Below are 14,937 nucleotides of genomic sequence, written 5' to 3'. Positions count from 1 at the left end.
AATAGGGAATAGCAGAATTCACAAGGGGAAGAGAAGAAGATTCACCCATGGTTGTATCAAACAGGTGATTCCTCAGATCCACCCCAGAAATCCAGTTCTTGCATACAGTATGCATACTGTACTTCAAGATAAGGAGTAGATAAATAACACAGCTGCCAGAGGCATGTTAGACCTTATACTTTTGGGACAGTTGCCAGTGGTGACCAAAAACTGAGAAAGCAATGGAAAGTAAGGTCAGAAATTGTGCCTTTGGAGGTCCTGGGAAGGGAAGTTACATAGCTGGTTTCAGGAACAGCAACCTTCTCATCACATACTCCAAGAGTCAGCCCAAATGGACTAGGCTATGAGAGGTCGACGTGTTTGCCGGGTGGCCCCTGGCAGAACAGATGACAGAGCCCAGGGTCGGTCACATGCAGCTCTAAGCAAGCCGCAGGCAGATGACCTGCTCAGCAGCATGAGTGAAGCTGGAGGCAGCAGGAAGTTTGTGAACGTCCTGAGAACTCAGGAGCTCATCAGCCCACAGCGTTACAGGATAAAATAAAGCAGGGCCTCAGAGGTCACCTGGTCCCATTTTTAGCATCGCATTACTCTTCCTCAATATTCCCAACCAGTGTCCAACGTGTGTTCTGATATCTCCAGTGACTGGAACACTGCTGATTTACAGACACGATTCCCAAGGCTTTGGTGAACACCAAGACGACTCTGGGTGTCAGGATGCAGTACAGACAAACACAGTATCGCCAGAAACATGGAAACATGAAGAGATGAAGTAGAAAAACATGTATCAAAGCTGGGGACCTCTTATGGTTCATAAGTTAATAACTTGGCCAACCTTCAGTCTGCATCCTTGGGAATGCTAGACAGTGCTGGCTGTGACACAGCCAGTCATATAAAAGGGATTAACATTGATAGGGTGAATGATGTGCATAAATAAATTTATCCAAGTACCCACTAGATGCAGGTACTTTATCAATTTACTCAATGAATAACTTTGACAACAATGAAACAGATGAGGAAGGGGAGGCCCAGTGAGGTTAAATGCCGTTCTCACCCCAGCTCACAGAAAACGAAGTGGGATTCACTCCTTGGTCCAGAAGGCCCCCAGACTACATACTGTCTGCCACAACAGAATTTATGCTGTCAATTTCTAAACGTGGTTGGAAGAGTTTAGGATCTACCGACTACAATAGAGAAAGCAGCCCACATAAAGGAAGGCAGAATCACCTGAAAGCATTGCTTGCAGGTAGCAATACTTACAGAGATGTCATCACTGAAGTCTATTTCATCCAAATCAAGGTATTCAGGGGCTTCCATTATTCTTCTTTGCACATTTTGAGTAAGGTCAAATACTTATAAAGTCCTGGACGAGACAGAAGCACAAAACAAAGGCAAAAAGGTTAGCTGTTTTAGAACCAAAAATCACATCTATATTTAGACAAATAAAATGAGAAAGGTATTGAGCGCTGCCTTTGAGCACACTTCCTCTCTTCGAATGTCCTCAGCCTGGCTTTCCAGAAGCAGTAAGCACAGCTCCTCCAGGCTCCCCAGGAAGCTCCCAGCGAGCAGCCATGGTCCTGTGCTTTATTTCATTTGTGCCTGTTTGTCTTTGCCAGAGCAGTAACTCAGGTTACTCCCCTCTGATCCATAATAAGCCTGACCCTGCTCACATCTAACACTTAACCACACCCTGGATGAAAGAAGGGGCTTCATGGATGGGGAGCAAACCTTGAAATCTTAAGACAACCATATTCAAACGTTAGTGTGGCATATCCTTGGATCCTATGTGCGGTGTAATGAATACTGGATCTCTACAGTAATAACACAAGGAGGAGGCAGATACCAACTAACCGACAATAATGGGTATTTCAAAATTTGTAATACCACCTCCAGTTCACCCCTCCAAAAAAGAGATCTAAGTACAGCTATAAACCAGAGTTATTGCATTGCCCCCTGCTTCTAACAGCTTTGCCTGACAGTGCCAGACTGACCCAACACAGGCGCCAGGATGTCCTCAGTCAGCACTTGCCTCGGGGCTGCCTGTGGCAATTCTCTAAATCTGTCAGGGAAGATACATCACCTCCCAGTTCATTTTCCTATCACTCATCATCACCACCATGGTGGCAGCAGCACCTACAGATGACAAGAACAGAAATATAGATCTCCTGGCAGTGCCTTGGTGTGCAGTTACTGTCCGCAGAGGAAACTCTCAGATACCGAAAAGGAGTCCATTCCCTGTAACTTGTCTTTCTTATTATGAAAACTGTCTCATGTACTCAGACTTGAGTGTCTAAAATAATTTATTTTCTCCTCTTTGGTATCTCTAATGAAGGGGTATCTTGCCGAAGAGTAAGGAATGCATTACTGGAAAGTGGAAGTAAATCTAGGCTGGTGAAAATGAGTTTATCAATATAAGATCAAGAATGTAAAAATATCTGGTCTTTAAAAGAAAACTCTTGAAGGCATTGATTTATCATTTTGAGTTTTTTTAACCCCCACAAATAGCATAATTACAACAAAGGAGGGGGGAATCACTTGCCATTCTGCACCTCAAACCCATCACTTGACTCAATTTTCAGCGTGTCCTCCCTTCAGTTCATTTTTACATATTTTTAATCATAGTGGATACAGAGTTGACCCAAGAAAGGATTAGGATGCTACCACCATGTTCAAATGAGATTATCCATTTAGAATAAATATTAAAAGTTTTTTCTGAAATCACAGTAAGGTTTAAAATGAAAAGAAAACCAATTTGTATCTGATATCTTTATCAAATTTTATTATTTATAGAAATCTAAAAATAGGGTCTTAAGCAAAGTGCTTGGCACAAAAATACATCACTTTTCTTCTAATTCTCACAAAGCTTCTCAGAGAAAAACATGCACACTCATACTTGCAAATTACTCAAAATAACTTTCTCTTCCATTCTGGTGGATTCTGAGACAATCCAGACCTTAGATTCCAGCTTGTCAAGTAACACATTTTCTTCCAGTCCAATTTCTTTTCGTTAAATCTGTGCTCTACAATGAACTGTTGATTTACAGACTCTATTCCCAAGGCTTTGGTTAACACAAAGATAATTCTGGGTGTCAGGATGGGGTACAAACATAATAGCAGAAACATGGAAACATGAGTAGATGAAGCAGAAAAGCATGCATCAAAGCTGGAGACTGAGTGGATCTCTAAATATATGGAAATACAAAACTAAGTGTGAAAGGGAAAATGAACACGTTTTAACTAAACAAATTAACAAATAATCATTGAGCCCCTGTTTGAAGGGTTCTTGACAATATGAAGAACAATTTCCATTTGAGCATAGCCATTCTAATGGAACATGTCCAGTGGATAATATAAATTATGACATGAAAACAGAAAATCTTTATATTTGGACTTAGAGGTTGGCAGTGAGATTCTTTATTCTATAGGCCAGAACACAAGAGTTACAACTGTTTCAGCTCATTATAGGAAGGCCAGATTTATCTCAGTGGGTTGGATAAGTGGTCCAGCCTCAGACTAAGGGGTCCCAGGTGTACAGGTCTCTCCTTTACTTCCCAATGGATCCCCAAACACAGCCATCCCCTTTGATATGCCTTATTCTATCCACGACACAATTCCTTTGGTTTGGTTTCCATGCTTCTTTCTTTCAAGGTGCCACTGTGAAAGTATTACAAACTCATTTACAATGTGCAGAAATCCCTGTGGTTCACCAGTCTTGGCCACATGCCCAACATTAATTGCTTCTTTTCAGCTGAGACCACAGTTGTCCCAATGATCGTTACATTGCTGCTTCCTTCCCCCCTGCCCTTCCACTGAGCACGTGGCAGGCACCCTCTAGCACTTTCTTCTGAGGACTTAGGGACGTGATGGAAGGGACGAGGTCAGGTTTACAGCAGCTGCTGTACATAAGCCACCATGATAAGGAAACTGAGCTGGGAGGGGTGTGCTTTTCTCCTGTGCTCTCCAGGCACCATCCCACCCCACACACCAGCCCCCAGTGGAAACCGGCGAGCTCGCCTTTGTGGCTGTCGCTCTGGCTCTGACAGAATGCACACCGACCAAGGGCACACACCAGAGGCCCATGAGCCAACTCTGGTCCACAGATGCGATGCGCTTGGCCCTAGCGGGGTTTGCCAAAATTTGAATCTTTTGCCAACTTGTAGACTTTTGGTGATTTCACATAACACTGTGGATTCTGGCTTCACTTTAAAAAATATCTGAAGCTTGGGCAGCACAGGCCTGCATTCTCCATGGTAACAGTTGTCTCAAACTACCTGTCTGGAGAGGCCCTATGGGGTATGTGCCCCAGACCCCCAGTACCCCCATCTGCTCTCCTCATTGACACGCCCTGCCTGGCCTTGGGGGCATCTGAATCTTCCACCCTTCAAAGGAATTCAGTATTAAACATTAAGTGCCATCTTCTCCCCGCTCTTACTTGTACCTCCTGCCAAACGATACTAACTTCATTTGTATTTCAGCATTGAATTTGTAGTTTACGACTGTTTTAAATTCTCATACCAAAACAGCAGCAAAACACAACTTCTTACAAATAAACTACCAGCATGTTTCAATGTGTGCTTTTCCAGAGCCCCCATTTTATCTCTTAGTATTAGAAAAAGAGAACCTTCGCAAACCCCATAACATGCTACGAGACGGGGATTACGTTTCTTTCACTTTACAACTGGAGGAAGGAGACATTCTTGCCTTGTTGTCACTGGCATTGTGAACCCACACGGTGCCACTCCACCATTGTGACAAGAGGGGAAGGGCAGAGGCTGTGCCAAGAACAAGCCCAGAAAAAGACCGACACCACCCTCCACATGGCCGGATTGCAGCTTAGGCCTAAGAGGGCCAAACCTGCTCAAGGCCGATGAGAGTGGGTTTACACCTCAGTGAAAAATATTTGTCAGCTTCCTCAGAAAGGGCAGTCCAGCTTAAAACTCTTTCCATGAGATTTGTACTTCTATACATCATAGTTGGCCATGGGCCCCTCTGGGATCTCAGAGCCCAGTCGTCTATAAATGTGTCCTGCACCCTCACCCCATCAGCCCCGATTCTACAAGCTGTAGTGCTTGTCCCAGATTCTCCGAGGGCTTTCTTCTGTATTGTCACCCCCTCCCCTTGGCACACCTCTTACAAGCTCTGTTTTGTAACTCAAGTACTGTTGGCTGATTGAAATCATTCCATTCCAAGCTCAGTTGGGCTTTGAATTTCTCTTCACTGACACTGGCAATTTTTAATTTGTTATTCACTGAGGCAGGTAGGTTGTGTCTTTAATCTTTTTTAAGGTGGGGAAAGGCGAAGATAGACATTGGGCAGGGGGTGGGGGGGGGTGGAGAGCAGAGAAAAAGGTAAAGGAAACAATTTCCAATGGCTTAGTTCTGCTAATTTGGGTAGGAAAGATTATAGGGAGGGAAAGAATACAAATAGTAGAATGCGGGGACACAGGGCAGGTAACAGGGACCCTCATGCTATGGAGAAGCTATTGGTAACACACTGCACCCCTTCTTCTGATGTGTCCTAGGCACCAGGAGAAACTTTACCCAAACTCTGGACTGATGCCAGCTAGAGGAGGAAAAGAACAAAGAAGTAACGAGCATCAACGGTACACAATATCTGTCGGTATTTTCCTGCTCTCACAGAGTTTTGATGAACTGCCAAGAACAGAAGTCCCTCCAGTGCCTATTAAAATGTTCAGCAGGGGCTCATGGCCCTAATGGGTCTATCAACACTATGTCACCTTCTCCTGGGTGACCTCAGTGATGGCCCCAACTGCTTCCTTCAGAGAAGATTCAATTTAGGAAAGAGCTCCAAGTAGCCAGGAGTCCAATTGAATAATACAAAATAGGCATCCGTTTAAAAAATAGCCTCCTCCCTTTAGTATGATTTTCAGGTGACATTTTACAGTTTTTGCAGAGTGACTTGAAAACTGACTCTGAAAAGAATTCCACAGGAAGACTTACAAAAATCTGTTGGGTAATGGCTTGGAGTGGCCAACAAAATTTCTTTGAGAAAGTACCCTCGTTTAAAGTACACATTCTGGTGTGCTTGGCTCATGAAAGGCTCACTGATTTGTGACTACAATCACATATCACATAAATTGCTCTACTGAAATTCTTCTTCAAATGAATTGCCTCACTCTGCTTTATAAGGAGTCAGCATGGACTCATTCTGGAGGCTCATGTTACGTGGATTTCTCCTTTTCTGCCAAAGTCACTATTGCTACATTTACCAGTGTACTATGAGGCCTGGTAATTAAAAAGTAAGTTGGGCCTGTCAAAATAAATGAACAGGGTACATTCGGTGATGAGGTAACCTCAGTTGATCTGCATTACAACTTCTTTCTTTACTCTTTAATTCTCTGATACTTGGGAAAACACAGCAGCTGCCTACATTCTTCCACACACACATGCACGCGTGCTCACGCACACGCGCGCACACACACACACAGGGGCAGATTTGTACTGGGATATACTCTCAGTTTGAAAGCCTTACATCGATACTGAACTTTCTTTCTTTCATAAAGCGAGAGCTCAAAAAAAGCTCTAAGTCCTGGAAGGCTTGGGTGGAAAAAATTGGAATATATGAAATGTCCCCAGTTGGCTCAGGAGCTTGGCTGGCAAGGAAGCAGCTCATTCCAAATGCTGGATTCGGTTTCTTTCACTCTTTGATTCAACAGCGGCCAGCAGCATGGCAGTCACTAAATGCCTAGTCTTAAGGCAGAAAAATGATAGAGGCAAGAAATTTCTACTGGAAAGAGGTAACTGAAGAAGAGCCAAGAGGTACCCATGAGCAGAAAGGGGGAAGCACAGGCTGTGTAGATTTCAACCCCTTCTTCATTTATGGAATATTCCCACGTGTACATGCTGGCTAAGACTGATGCTACTCTCTAGGCCAGTATGGGGCATACAGCACCAGGGGAAACAGACAAGAAGACAAGCTATTACGATACACTGTGGTCCTTGCTGAGACGAGCAAACACATAGGTGCCTGGGACACCTAACCCAGACCTTGGAGATGCAGGTGAGGGTACAAATGGTGAGGGACTTACAGGAGCAGGAGGAAGTGTTCTAGGAAGTGTTAGAGCATGGGCACAGGCCTGGAGGGGAGAATCCTGGAGCAGAGTTTCCTGGAAGATGGGTAACATTAACACCTATTGCTGTTTCTGCTTCAAAAAAGGGGTCTTGAAGGGTAATGGCCAGGGTGGGCTGGGAAGCACAGTGGTCAGGAGAGTATTTTCAAAGCCAGAGTGTAAACAGAGCATATGCTGGAATACTGAATTTTCTGGCAGGTTTGGATAAAGTACAAATGAGTATTTGCTATCAAATGGACTTCAATGTAATATATTGAGTCTGCTCTAGCTCTGGGGGAGGAGAGCTGTGTTTCCTGCTTGAAGGCTCACAAACATTTGTGAAGCAAAACTTCACACCAGGGGCAATGTCTGGGAACTTTTACATATACTCTGTCACTTACGTTTCACAAAGACCATGGGAGACAAATATCTTTACAATCTCCTTGGTGGAAATAAGGAGACCAAAGCTCAGAGAGGTTCTGTAACTGCCTGACACACAGACAGAGCTTCTGATGATAAGTTTGCTTTTCTCCCTTATTTCAGCTTGCCAGAACTGCAGTGGTCAAGTAACACCTCACCTGTATCAAACATTTTATTTTTTTCAAATCACCCCCAATACTTTTTATCTGAGTTTATTTATGACAACTCTGTGAAGGAGGCAGAGGGTGTGTATTGCAATTTGCAATCACATTCTTCCTATTTTACTGATGGTAAAACTCAGGAATGTTTTGGCCAATGTTATGTACTACTAAACAGGTGCAAAGCCAGCTCAGACAAACCACTTCCCAATAATAAGTCCAGAGCTCTTCTGATTTGCCCCCTGGACTGTTCAGAAGCACGGGCAGCTCTTTGAACCATCTAGGTCAGAATTCTGAATATATCTTCAGCCCTGAACTGTATCCCTTTGGGTGTCCAAGAAGTACAACTCCAAACAAATTGCTCTTTCCTCTCTCCAGCAGAGTCTCAATAGAATGGTATATGATCCAGCAATCCCACTCCTGGGCACATATCTGAAGGGAACTTTACTTCGAAGAGATATATCCACCCCAGTGTTCACAGCAGCACTATTTACAACAGCCAAAGACATGGGAACAACCTTAATGTCCATCAATGATGATTGGATAAAGAAGTTGTGGTATATTTATACAATGGAATACTATTCAACCATAAAAAAGAATAAAATACTGCCATTTGCAGCAACATGGACGGACCTCGAGATTGTCAGTCTAAGTGAAGTAAGCCAGAAAGAGAAAGACAAATATCATATGATATCACTTATATGTGGAATCTGAAAAAAAAGACAAATGAACTTATTTACAAAACAGAAACAGACTCACAGACATAGAAAACAAACTTATGGTTACTTGGGGGGAAGGGGATAGGAAGGGATAAATTGGGAGTTCGACATTTGCAGATACCAACTACTACATATAAAATAGATAAACAACAAGTATATACTGTATAGTATACACTATATTCAGTATCTTGCTGAGAATGAAATGAAAAAGAATGAAATGAAAAAGAGTATGAAAATGAATGTATGTTATGTATATGCATGACTGAACTAGTACGCTGTACACAAGAAACTGACACATTGTAAATTGATTATACTTCAATAAAAATAAACAGGCATATAATAAGTAGGCATGATTATCATCATTAAAGAAAAATGTATATAGGCCTTTGTGTACCTAATATATCTTACCAACAGACATCCCTGAAGTGGCCTATAAATGCATTGTATACCATAGCCAGTTGGTTTAATATTTTATCTTCACCTTCAAAGAAAATTTGATTATGACCATCCTGCTTTATGTCTTGTTAAAAAGGCAAGTAAAATACCACTGTACTAGAGAACCTTATTCTAGAGATCAGGATTGTTCTGAGAAATCCCTACAAAGGTCTTTTTGTAGCTTTTTTTTTAAATTAAGTATAGTTGATTTACAATACAGTCTTTTTATCGTTTGAGCCCTAGCTTGTAGTTTAAAATTCTTGCAAATGATTTAGAGGTAATGTCATTAGTTCTAAAATATAATACTGAGAATGAATTAACTTCTACTAGAACTTTCTCCAGAAAGGACCTTTGTTTTTAAGCCCTGTGTTCAGTTCTGGAAGCCACTCCTTGAGAAAGCCACAGGCAAACTGGAGCACACCAAGACAGGGCAAGGAAATCAAGACAGCCAGTGGTTGGAAAACTCTGTCTCAGTGGCATAGCTAAGGAAGTATCTACCTTGGAGAAGAGAAAAAGCACTCCTCTCTCTCTACGAATCTGAACAGCCATTAGGTAAAAGGAGGATTTGCCTTCAAGGGTAGCTCTTGAAGAAAGTTTCAGGGATGCCAGTGTCAGCAAAAACTTCCTAATAATGACATTTGGAATGGACTTAAATGGAATGGGCTCCTTGATAAGATCACAACCACCCTAGCAAGAAACTGTTCATTTAGAGATTTGGAGGGATCCTCTGAGGGAGAAAGATGAGAATCCTGCATTGAAAAGGAGAAACACACAACCTTCTAACTAGGAGACTGTGTACAGTCCCAAACAAGGACCTCAAGACAGTCCTGACCAACTCTGATCCCTCTCCAAGGTGCTACCATGACAACCTTTGTTGAACTGCCCTTTTCCTATTTCATCTGCCAGCCTGATCCCACCGGGAATGTGAATGAAATATGGAGGCTAAGGGAGAGGAAAAGAGAGAGAGAGAGCAAGAGACTTAAAGTGAAAATAATTTTTAAAAGAGAACTGGAATGTTGTTCATTCAGTGAGAATATGATTTACTCTCTGTTGACGATGAAAACTTATCAGTTCCACAAGGACAAAACTATGACCTAATGAGGCCCAAACAAAAAGAAAATTTCTGGGAAGAAAAAGGAAACATTTCCAGCACTGGGAAGTTGAGCCTGGGCGTAGGCCAACCATGTCTTGTACCGGCTTCTGGAAAGGAACTTTGGAATAATTCAGGAACTGGATCCCTTACTCAGTTATGTACAGGAAACTATCCAAATCCAACTTCCAAATTTTTGGCACACCTGAAGTCATGCTTTACTCTTGATTTTGCAAAGACTGCTTGATTTCTACAGTGGATTTGTTTGGCAATTATTATTGAGAATGTATAGAACACAGATGATAATCCTGATCCCCATTTTAGAGAGAAGTAGACATAACAGCACTGTGTATGAGAGCATCAAAGAGTACGTCAGGAGTCAGTTATCTCGGCTTCGTTCTCCTACCACTCATAGTGTGTGAGAACTATAAACTTCTGAGTAACCCTAGACCGCCGGTTCTCAAAGTTTAGCCTGCATGAGAATCAACCAGAAGGTTTATTAAAACAAATTGCTGGGTCCAACCCCAAGAGTTTCTGGTTCAGTAGGTCTGGGTTGGGGCCTGAGAATTTACATTTCTATCAAGTTCCCAGGTGATGCTTGATTCTGCTGGTCCCAGAAACACATTTGAGAACTACCACCTAAGACCAACGGCTGGTCCCAGCCCTGGCTACATCTGCACTTAATTAAAAGATGGTGATCTCTTCCCCACATCCCCCATCTCCACAGATGTTAACTTCATTATACAGGATCCATGCCTAGTGCCCTTCTGATTAAACTTCCTCAGTTGACTCCAATAAGCATTTCCCATGAAGACCACCCAGAAACCTCAGAAGGTCTTAAGTCTATGCGTGTGTGTGTGTGTGTGTGCGTGTGTGTGTGTGTGTACTTTAATTCCCACACTATACAAGGGACAGACGTTGGCCTACCAAACCTTACAAAATTTGGGCCTTGGTTACTTTAAAATTTCCTTTCTCTGTAGCACTTCATGGCAACAAAGATGTTCTAAGTTCCTCCTGTTAATGAGATCCAGGTTTATAATTTTAGAGGCTTTTTCAGATCAAGAATCTCGAGTTAGGGATATGCATTCACTAGAACTATGGTATAATAAATCCCATGTCTACCAATAAAAAAGGAAAATTAAAAATGTAAGAATTGAATAAGAATTAGCTTAAAATTCAATGCTTACACATCATGTATGCATCATAAGATATTTAAAATTATTACTCATTGAATCTGAAGCAGTCCAAATGGCTACATTGACTAACTGTAAAAAATAAAATCCTAGTCATGTATTTTAAATTATAATTATAATGTGCTTATTTTTATTAAACTCAAATTCAGAACAGATTATTATGAATATTTTATCAATTCTACCAATTAAAATTTACCAATTTAATAACCAAAAGAGGAAACAAACTCTCTGTAAAATAAATATTCCTTTTTTTTCTGAAGAGGAGTATAGTTTGATATTTAGGTGATTAAGTAAGGATAGTGAGCTAAATGTCTGTAGGAACCAAATATTTGCACATCTGTACATACACAGAGAGTGTGATTCAGCCAGCACTAATTCTTTAATCCAATGCTTTTATCTAGCCCTCATTTACTAAAGATACTTAGAGGAAGGTAAATGTACAAAATCTGCTTCTAGCTCAGATGAGGTACCCTGATTAATGGTGCAAAAACTGAACATTGCATACTTAACTAATGCATTGCCAATATGTGTCAAAGCATTTCAAGATGAAAACACAAGATTACTGTTAAATACCTTTAGGAATTCAGCTAGGAAGTGTAATCCTCAGTCTCCACAATCTGCTGTTTTTTTTTTTTTTAAACACAATACCTTACACAGAGTAAATACTTAATATATTGTTTTTTATGTTGAATTCATTTTGAGACTGCGATGGCTGTTGAATCATTTGAGAACTTCTACACTAAAAACTGTGATATTGTCCAAAATAACAAATGTTGAGATGACTGTTTGTCTTCAACTTATGATAACTTCGTGTTCATGTATCTTCCTCTCGTACAGTTTCCCTCAGAAGTCTTTCTGGGGGAGGAGTCAATCTTCTAGTCCCTCTTTCAGAAACTATCTGTTGATGAGAGCTATGGGCACTTCAGGGGCACCTCCCAGTGGCAGTGGCATAGTCTGTTTCCTCAAGATTAAGAGTTGTGGTTTTCTTTTTTTTTTTTTTTTTTTTGTCATTAAGCGTATGGAGAAACAATACCGTTTGCAGGCTGTGGTGTGGGTTTTTTCTCTTGGGCACCACAGAAGGACACCAACTTCATTTTGTAATTTACCAGCATAAGCAGAAAAGGACTGAGAGCAGAGAAGCCTGAAGAGAGGGCTGTGAGAACAGCTGGAAAAAAGACACAGGCTGCCAAGTCCTTCAAGAAATAGACTAAGATAAAGTGAGAAATCCAGAGTGGAGTGATCAGCCACATTAATAAAATACTGAACTTGGCTCCTCTAAGGATTTCAGTTTCTGAATCATCATCTCCAATCCAGATGTCACCATATGTCATCTTCTTTCTTTCCAAAAGGAGAAAAGACATCCAGAAACAGACAAAGACTAAGATGGCTAAAGGAAGAATATCAATCAGAACTAAAAATATTTTCCCATAGTAAAACTCTACTTGCTTGTTTCCAAAGTCAATTAGGCAGTCTATGTGAATCCTGTTAGTAGACAAGGGGTCTGTATCATTTCCTGCACGCAGGTATTCAGATTTTCTAGTATAAAGTAATACAGGGATGTACACTGCCACTCCAGCCACCCAAAGTGCAGAAACCACCTTCAAGGGATGCTCCTGACAGTCCGGGTTTGGAGTCTCACTCAAGGGGTGGACAGTCTGGTAGAGCTTCCGGAGGTAGAGCAATGCAAAGTGTAACATGAACCAGATGGCCAGGGACGTCGTCAGGGCCTCTGTGAAGTACAGAACTTTGCAGCCGGCCGAATCCAACATGAAACCAGAAGAATAAACAATTTTCATGACATTCACCACCGAGTTTTTAATGAGGTGGACGAATCCAAGATTGAAAATTAGAAGAAAGGATGTCTGTAAACGCCCAGTGATACATTTCCTTGTAGAGTAAAATAAACAAATGTTTCCAACAAAGCTCACAAGGATTAGAGGGGTGCAAGCGATGATCTCAAGAACATCCGCGGATGGCTTCATGATAAACGGCAAGTCCGTGAGCTCAAGCATCGTCTGCTTCACTTTGAGTCATCAGGCATTTGGAAAACTTTTATGAAGTCTTTAGCAAAGAAAACCTGGGTTTTCCTAATCCACTATGTTGACACAATCATCAACTGGTGTCATCATAACAGGTCAGAGATGGTCTATAACAGAATTCTGCTTGCTCGAGTGCTGAGCTGCTGAAAACAAAACAGCTTCTCAAAAGGGTTCTGCTTTATCACCTCTTGAGACTTAACTATAATGAGAAAGTCCTAGGTATCATCACTTAATTAAGAGTTCTCAGAAATGTATTTATAGCACTGTAATGTAATTTCCTAGATGCAGCGTGATACAATTTTCCACAGTCATGAGCGAGAGAATAAAATTAAATTTGTGACAGCAAAGGACACGTGGTCAGAGGTTGAAATGACCCTCTCCACTCATGAAAAAAATTAAAGCGAGAGGGTCTGAACAACAATGAGGATTTCCAAACAACAAAATGACATATTACCAATGACATTAATAACATGATAGAGGTTTATGAAGTAGAGCAGTTTTCTAATCTCTCTACTGTTTTTGCAAAGCAGGAATACTGTTACCTGTTCTGATGATCTCTTGGGGTTGTTGGGATTACAAAAGAGATGGTAGAAAATATTTCTGCGGCCATAGGGGAGGGAATAAAGAAGAGAGGGAGGGAGGAAGGAAGGAAGAAAAGGAAAAGGGAAAGGAGGAAGACATTTTTATAAACATGGGCATTATGTCCATGACCAAATCTCTAACTTCCTGGTTAAAAACACAGTCTGACAACTGGGATGTCATTAGGGAGATACTCCCTACCCCTCCCTTCCACCCCCCACCTCCACCTCCACCGCCAAGTCAGCACATGAGGCTAGTAAAAGATTTCTGTCCTAAGTATGGTTGGAGAGTGCAGAGCAAGGACAGAAAGATGGGAACAGACTATTTTTCCTCTATTTGCTTCTAAATTTTGCTGTCAATCGTCCTGTTCTATACTGTCACACATATGCTTCACTCTGACCCAGTGGCACACTGGAGCCAGCTTGCACTGACTTGAGCTACTGTGCACATCTCTTCCCAGAGCTGTGCTCAGTGACTTCACATTGGATGCCTGAAATTGGGTATGCAAGGAGTATTTACACCAGGGGAATTAGCAAATGCTACAAATTAGGGCTTTTGGCTGGGGAGGGTTGTCTCACTAAGATACTACTGGCCTGACCAGAAAAACACAGATTAAAGTGATAAGAAATTAGTTGGTATTTTATCTACATAAGGATAAGATCGGTATTTGGTGGTACCCACCAACTCCTTCAATAAGGGTATGTGTATGAGGTCTAGAGCACTGTTAACAGGTAGGAAAGCTAGATCTTGCAATTCCATTGTGGGAAAGCTTGGGCGCTGACACTTCCTACTAAATCCTTCATCCCTAATTGGGTATTAAGACAGGTAGCCAACTCAGAGTCCCCACACCACATTTTTCTTCCCTAAGAAACATCCATTACCTCAGTGTCAACTGCAGTCAAACGGGTACCCCTGAGTTTGTAGTAATAATAATAATAATAATAATAACAATAATATAGTAATAACACAATAATAATGCTCATGTTGGCTACCATTTCTTTAACATCAATGTGAGCCAGAACCATGTTGGTGTTTTACTTTCTAAATGAAACCTCATTTAACCCTCAATATCATTCTTAGTTCATAGATAAGAAAATAGAAGACCAGAGAGGAAAGTAAATCCTCATGCTAAGTAATGGAGACAGGAATCACAGCCAGGTGTGACCGATTCAGAAACCACTGTTTTTTAACCACTGCCTCTCCACACGCGCTGTCAGAGCATGGATTTGCTGTGGACT

The 14,937-nt window shown here is 41.5% G+C and overlaps 2 protein-coding genes across 7 annotated transcripts in view; both read right to left on the bottom strand.

Annotated features, from left to right (window-relative positions):
* The window catches only part of SNCAIP (synuclein alpha interacting protein), a 142,674-nt gene that overhangs the window by 68,099 nt on the left and 59,638 nt on the right, over positions 1 to 14,937 (bottom strand). For all 6 annotated transcript variants that reach the window (XM_032476580.1, XM_032476581.1, XM_032476582.1 and 3 more), the window contains one exon: positions 1,258 to 1,360. In XM_032476580.1, coding sequence (XP_032332471.1) covers positions 1,258 to 1,314 — 57 coding nt within the window. In that variant the 5' untranslated portion in view covers positions 1,315 to 1,360. The remainder of the gene's footprint in view (positions 1 to 1,257; positions 1,361 to 14,937) is intronic.
* Positions 12,047 to 13,377, bottom strand: LOC116662677. The gene has a single exon (XM_032476584.1). It carries the CDS (start codon positions 13,091 to 13,093, stop codon positions 12,092 to 12,094), a length of 1,002 nt encoding a protein of 333 aa, XP_032332475.1. The 5' UTR covers positions 13,094 to 13,377; the 3' UTR covers positions 12,047 to 12,091.

The sequence above is a fragment of the Camelus ferus genome, chromosome 3 (genome assembly GCF_009834535.1).
Source record: "Camelus ferus isolate YT-003-E chromosome 3, BCGSAC_Cfer_1.0, whole genome shotgun sequence".
Taxonomy (NCBI): domain Eukaryota; kingdom Metazoa; phylum Chordata; class Mammalia; order Artiodactyla; family Camelidae; genus Camelus; species Camelus ferus.
Note: the sequence above shows the minus strand (reverse complement) of the source record. Positions and strands in the feature narration are given on the sequence as shown.

Excerpts from the sequence above, each read along its gene's own strand:
- LOC116662677 (XM_032476584.1), bottom strand. The coding sequence starts at position 13,093 with ATGCTTGAGCTCACGGACTTGCCGTTTATCATGAAGCCATCCGCGGAT.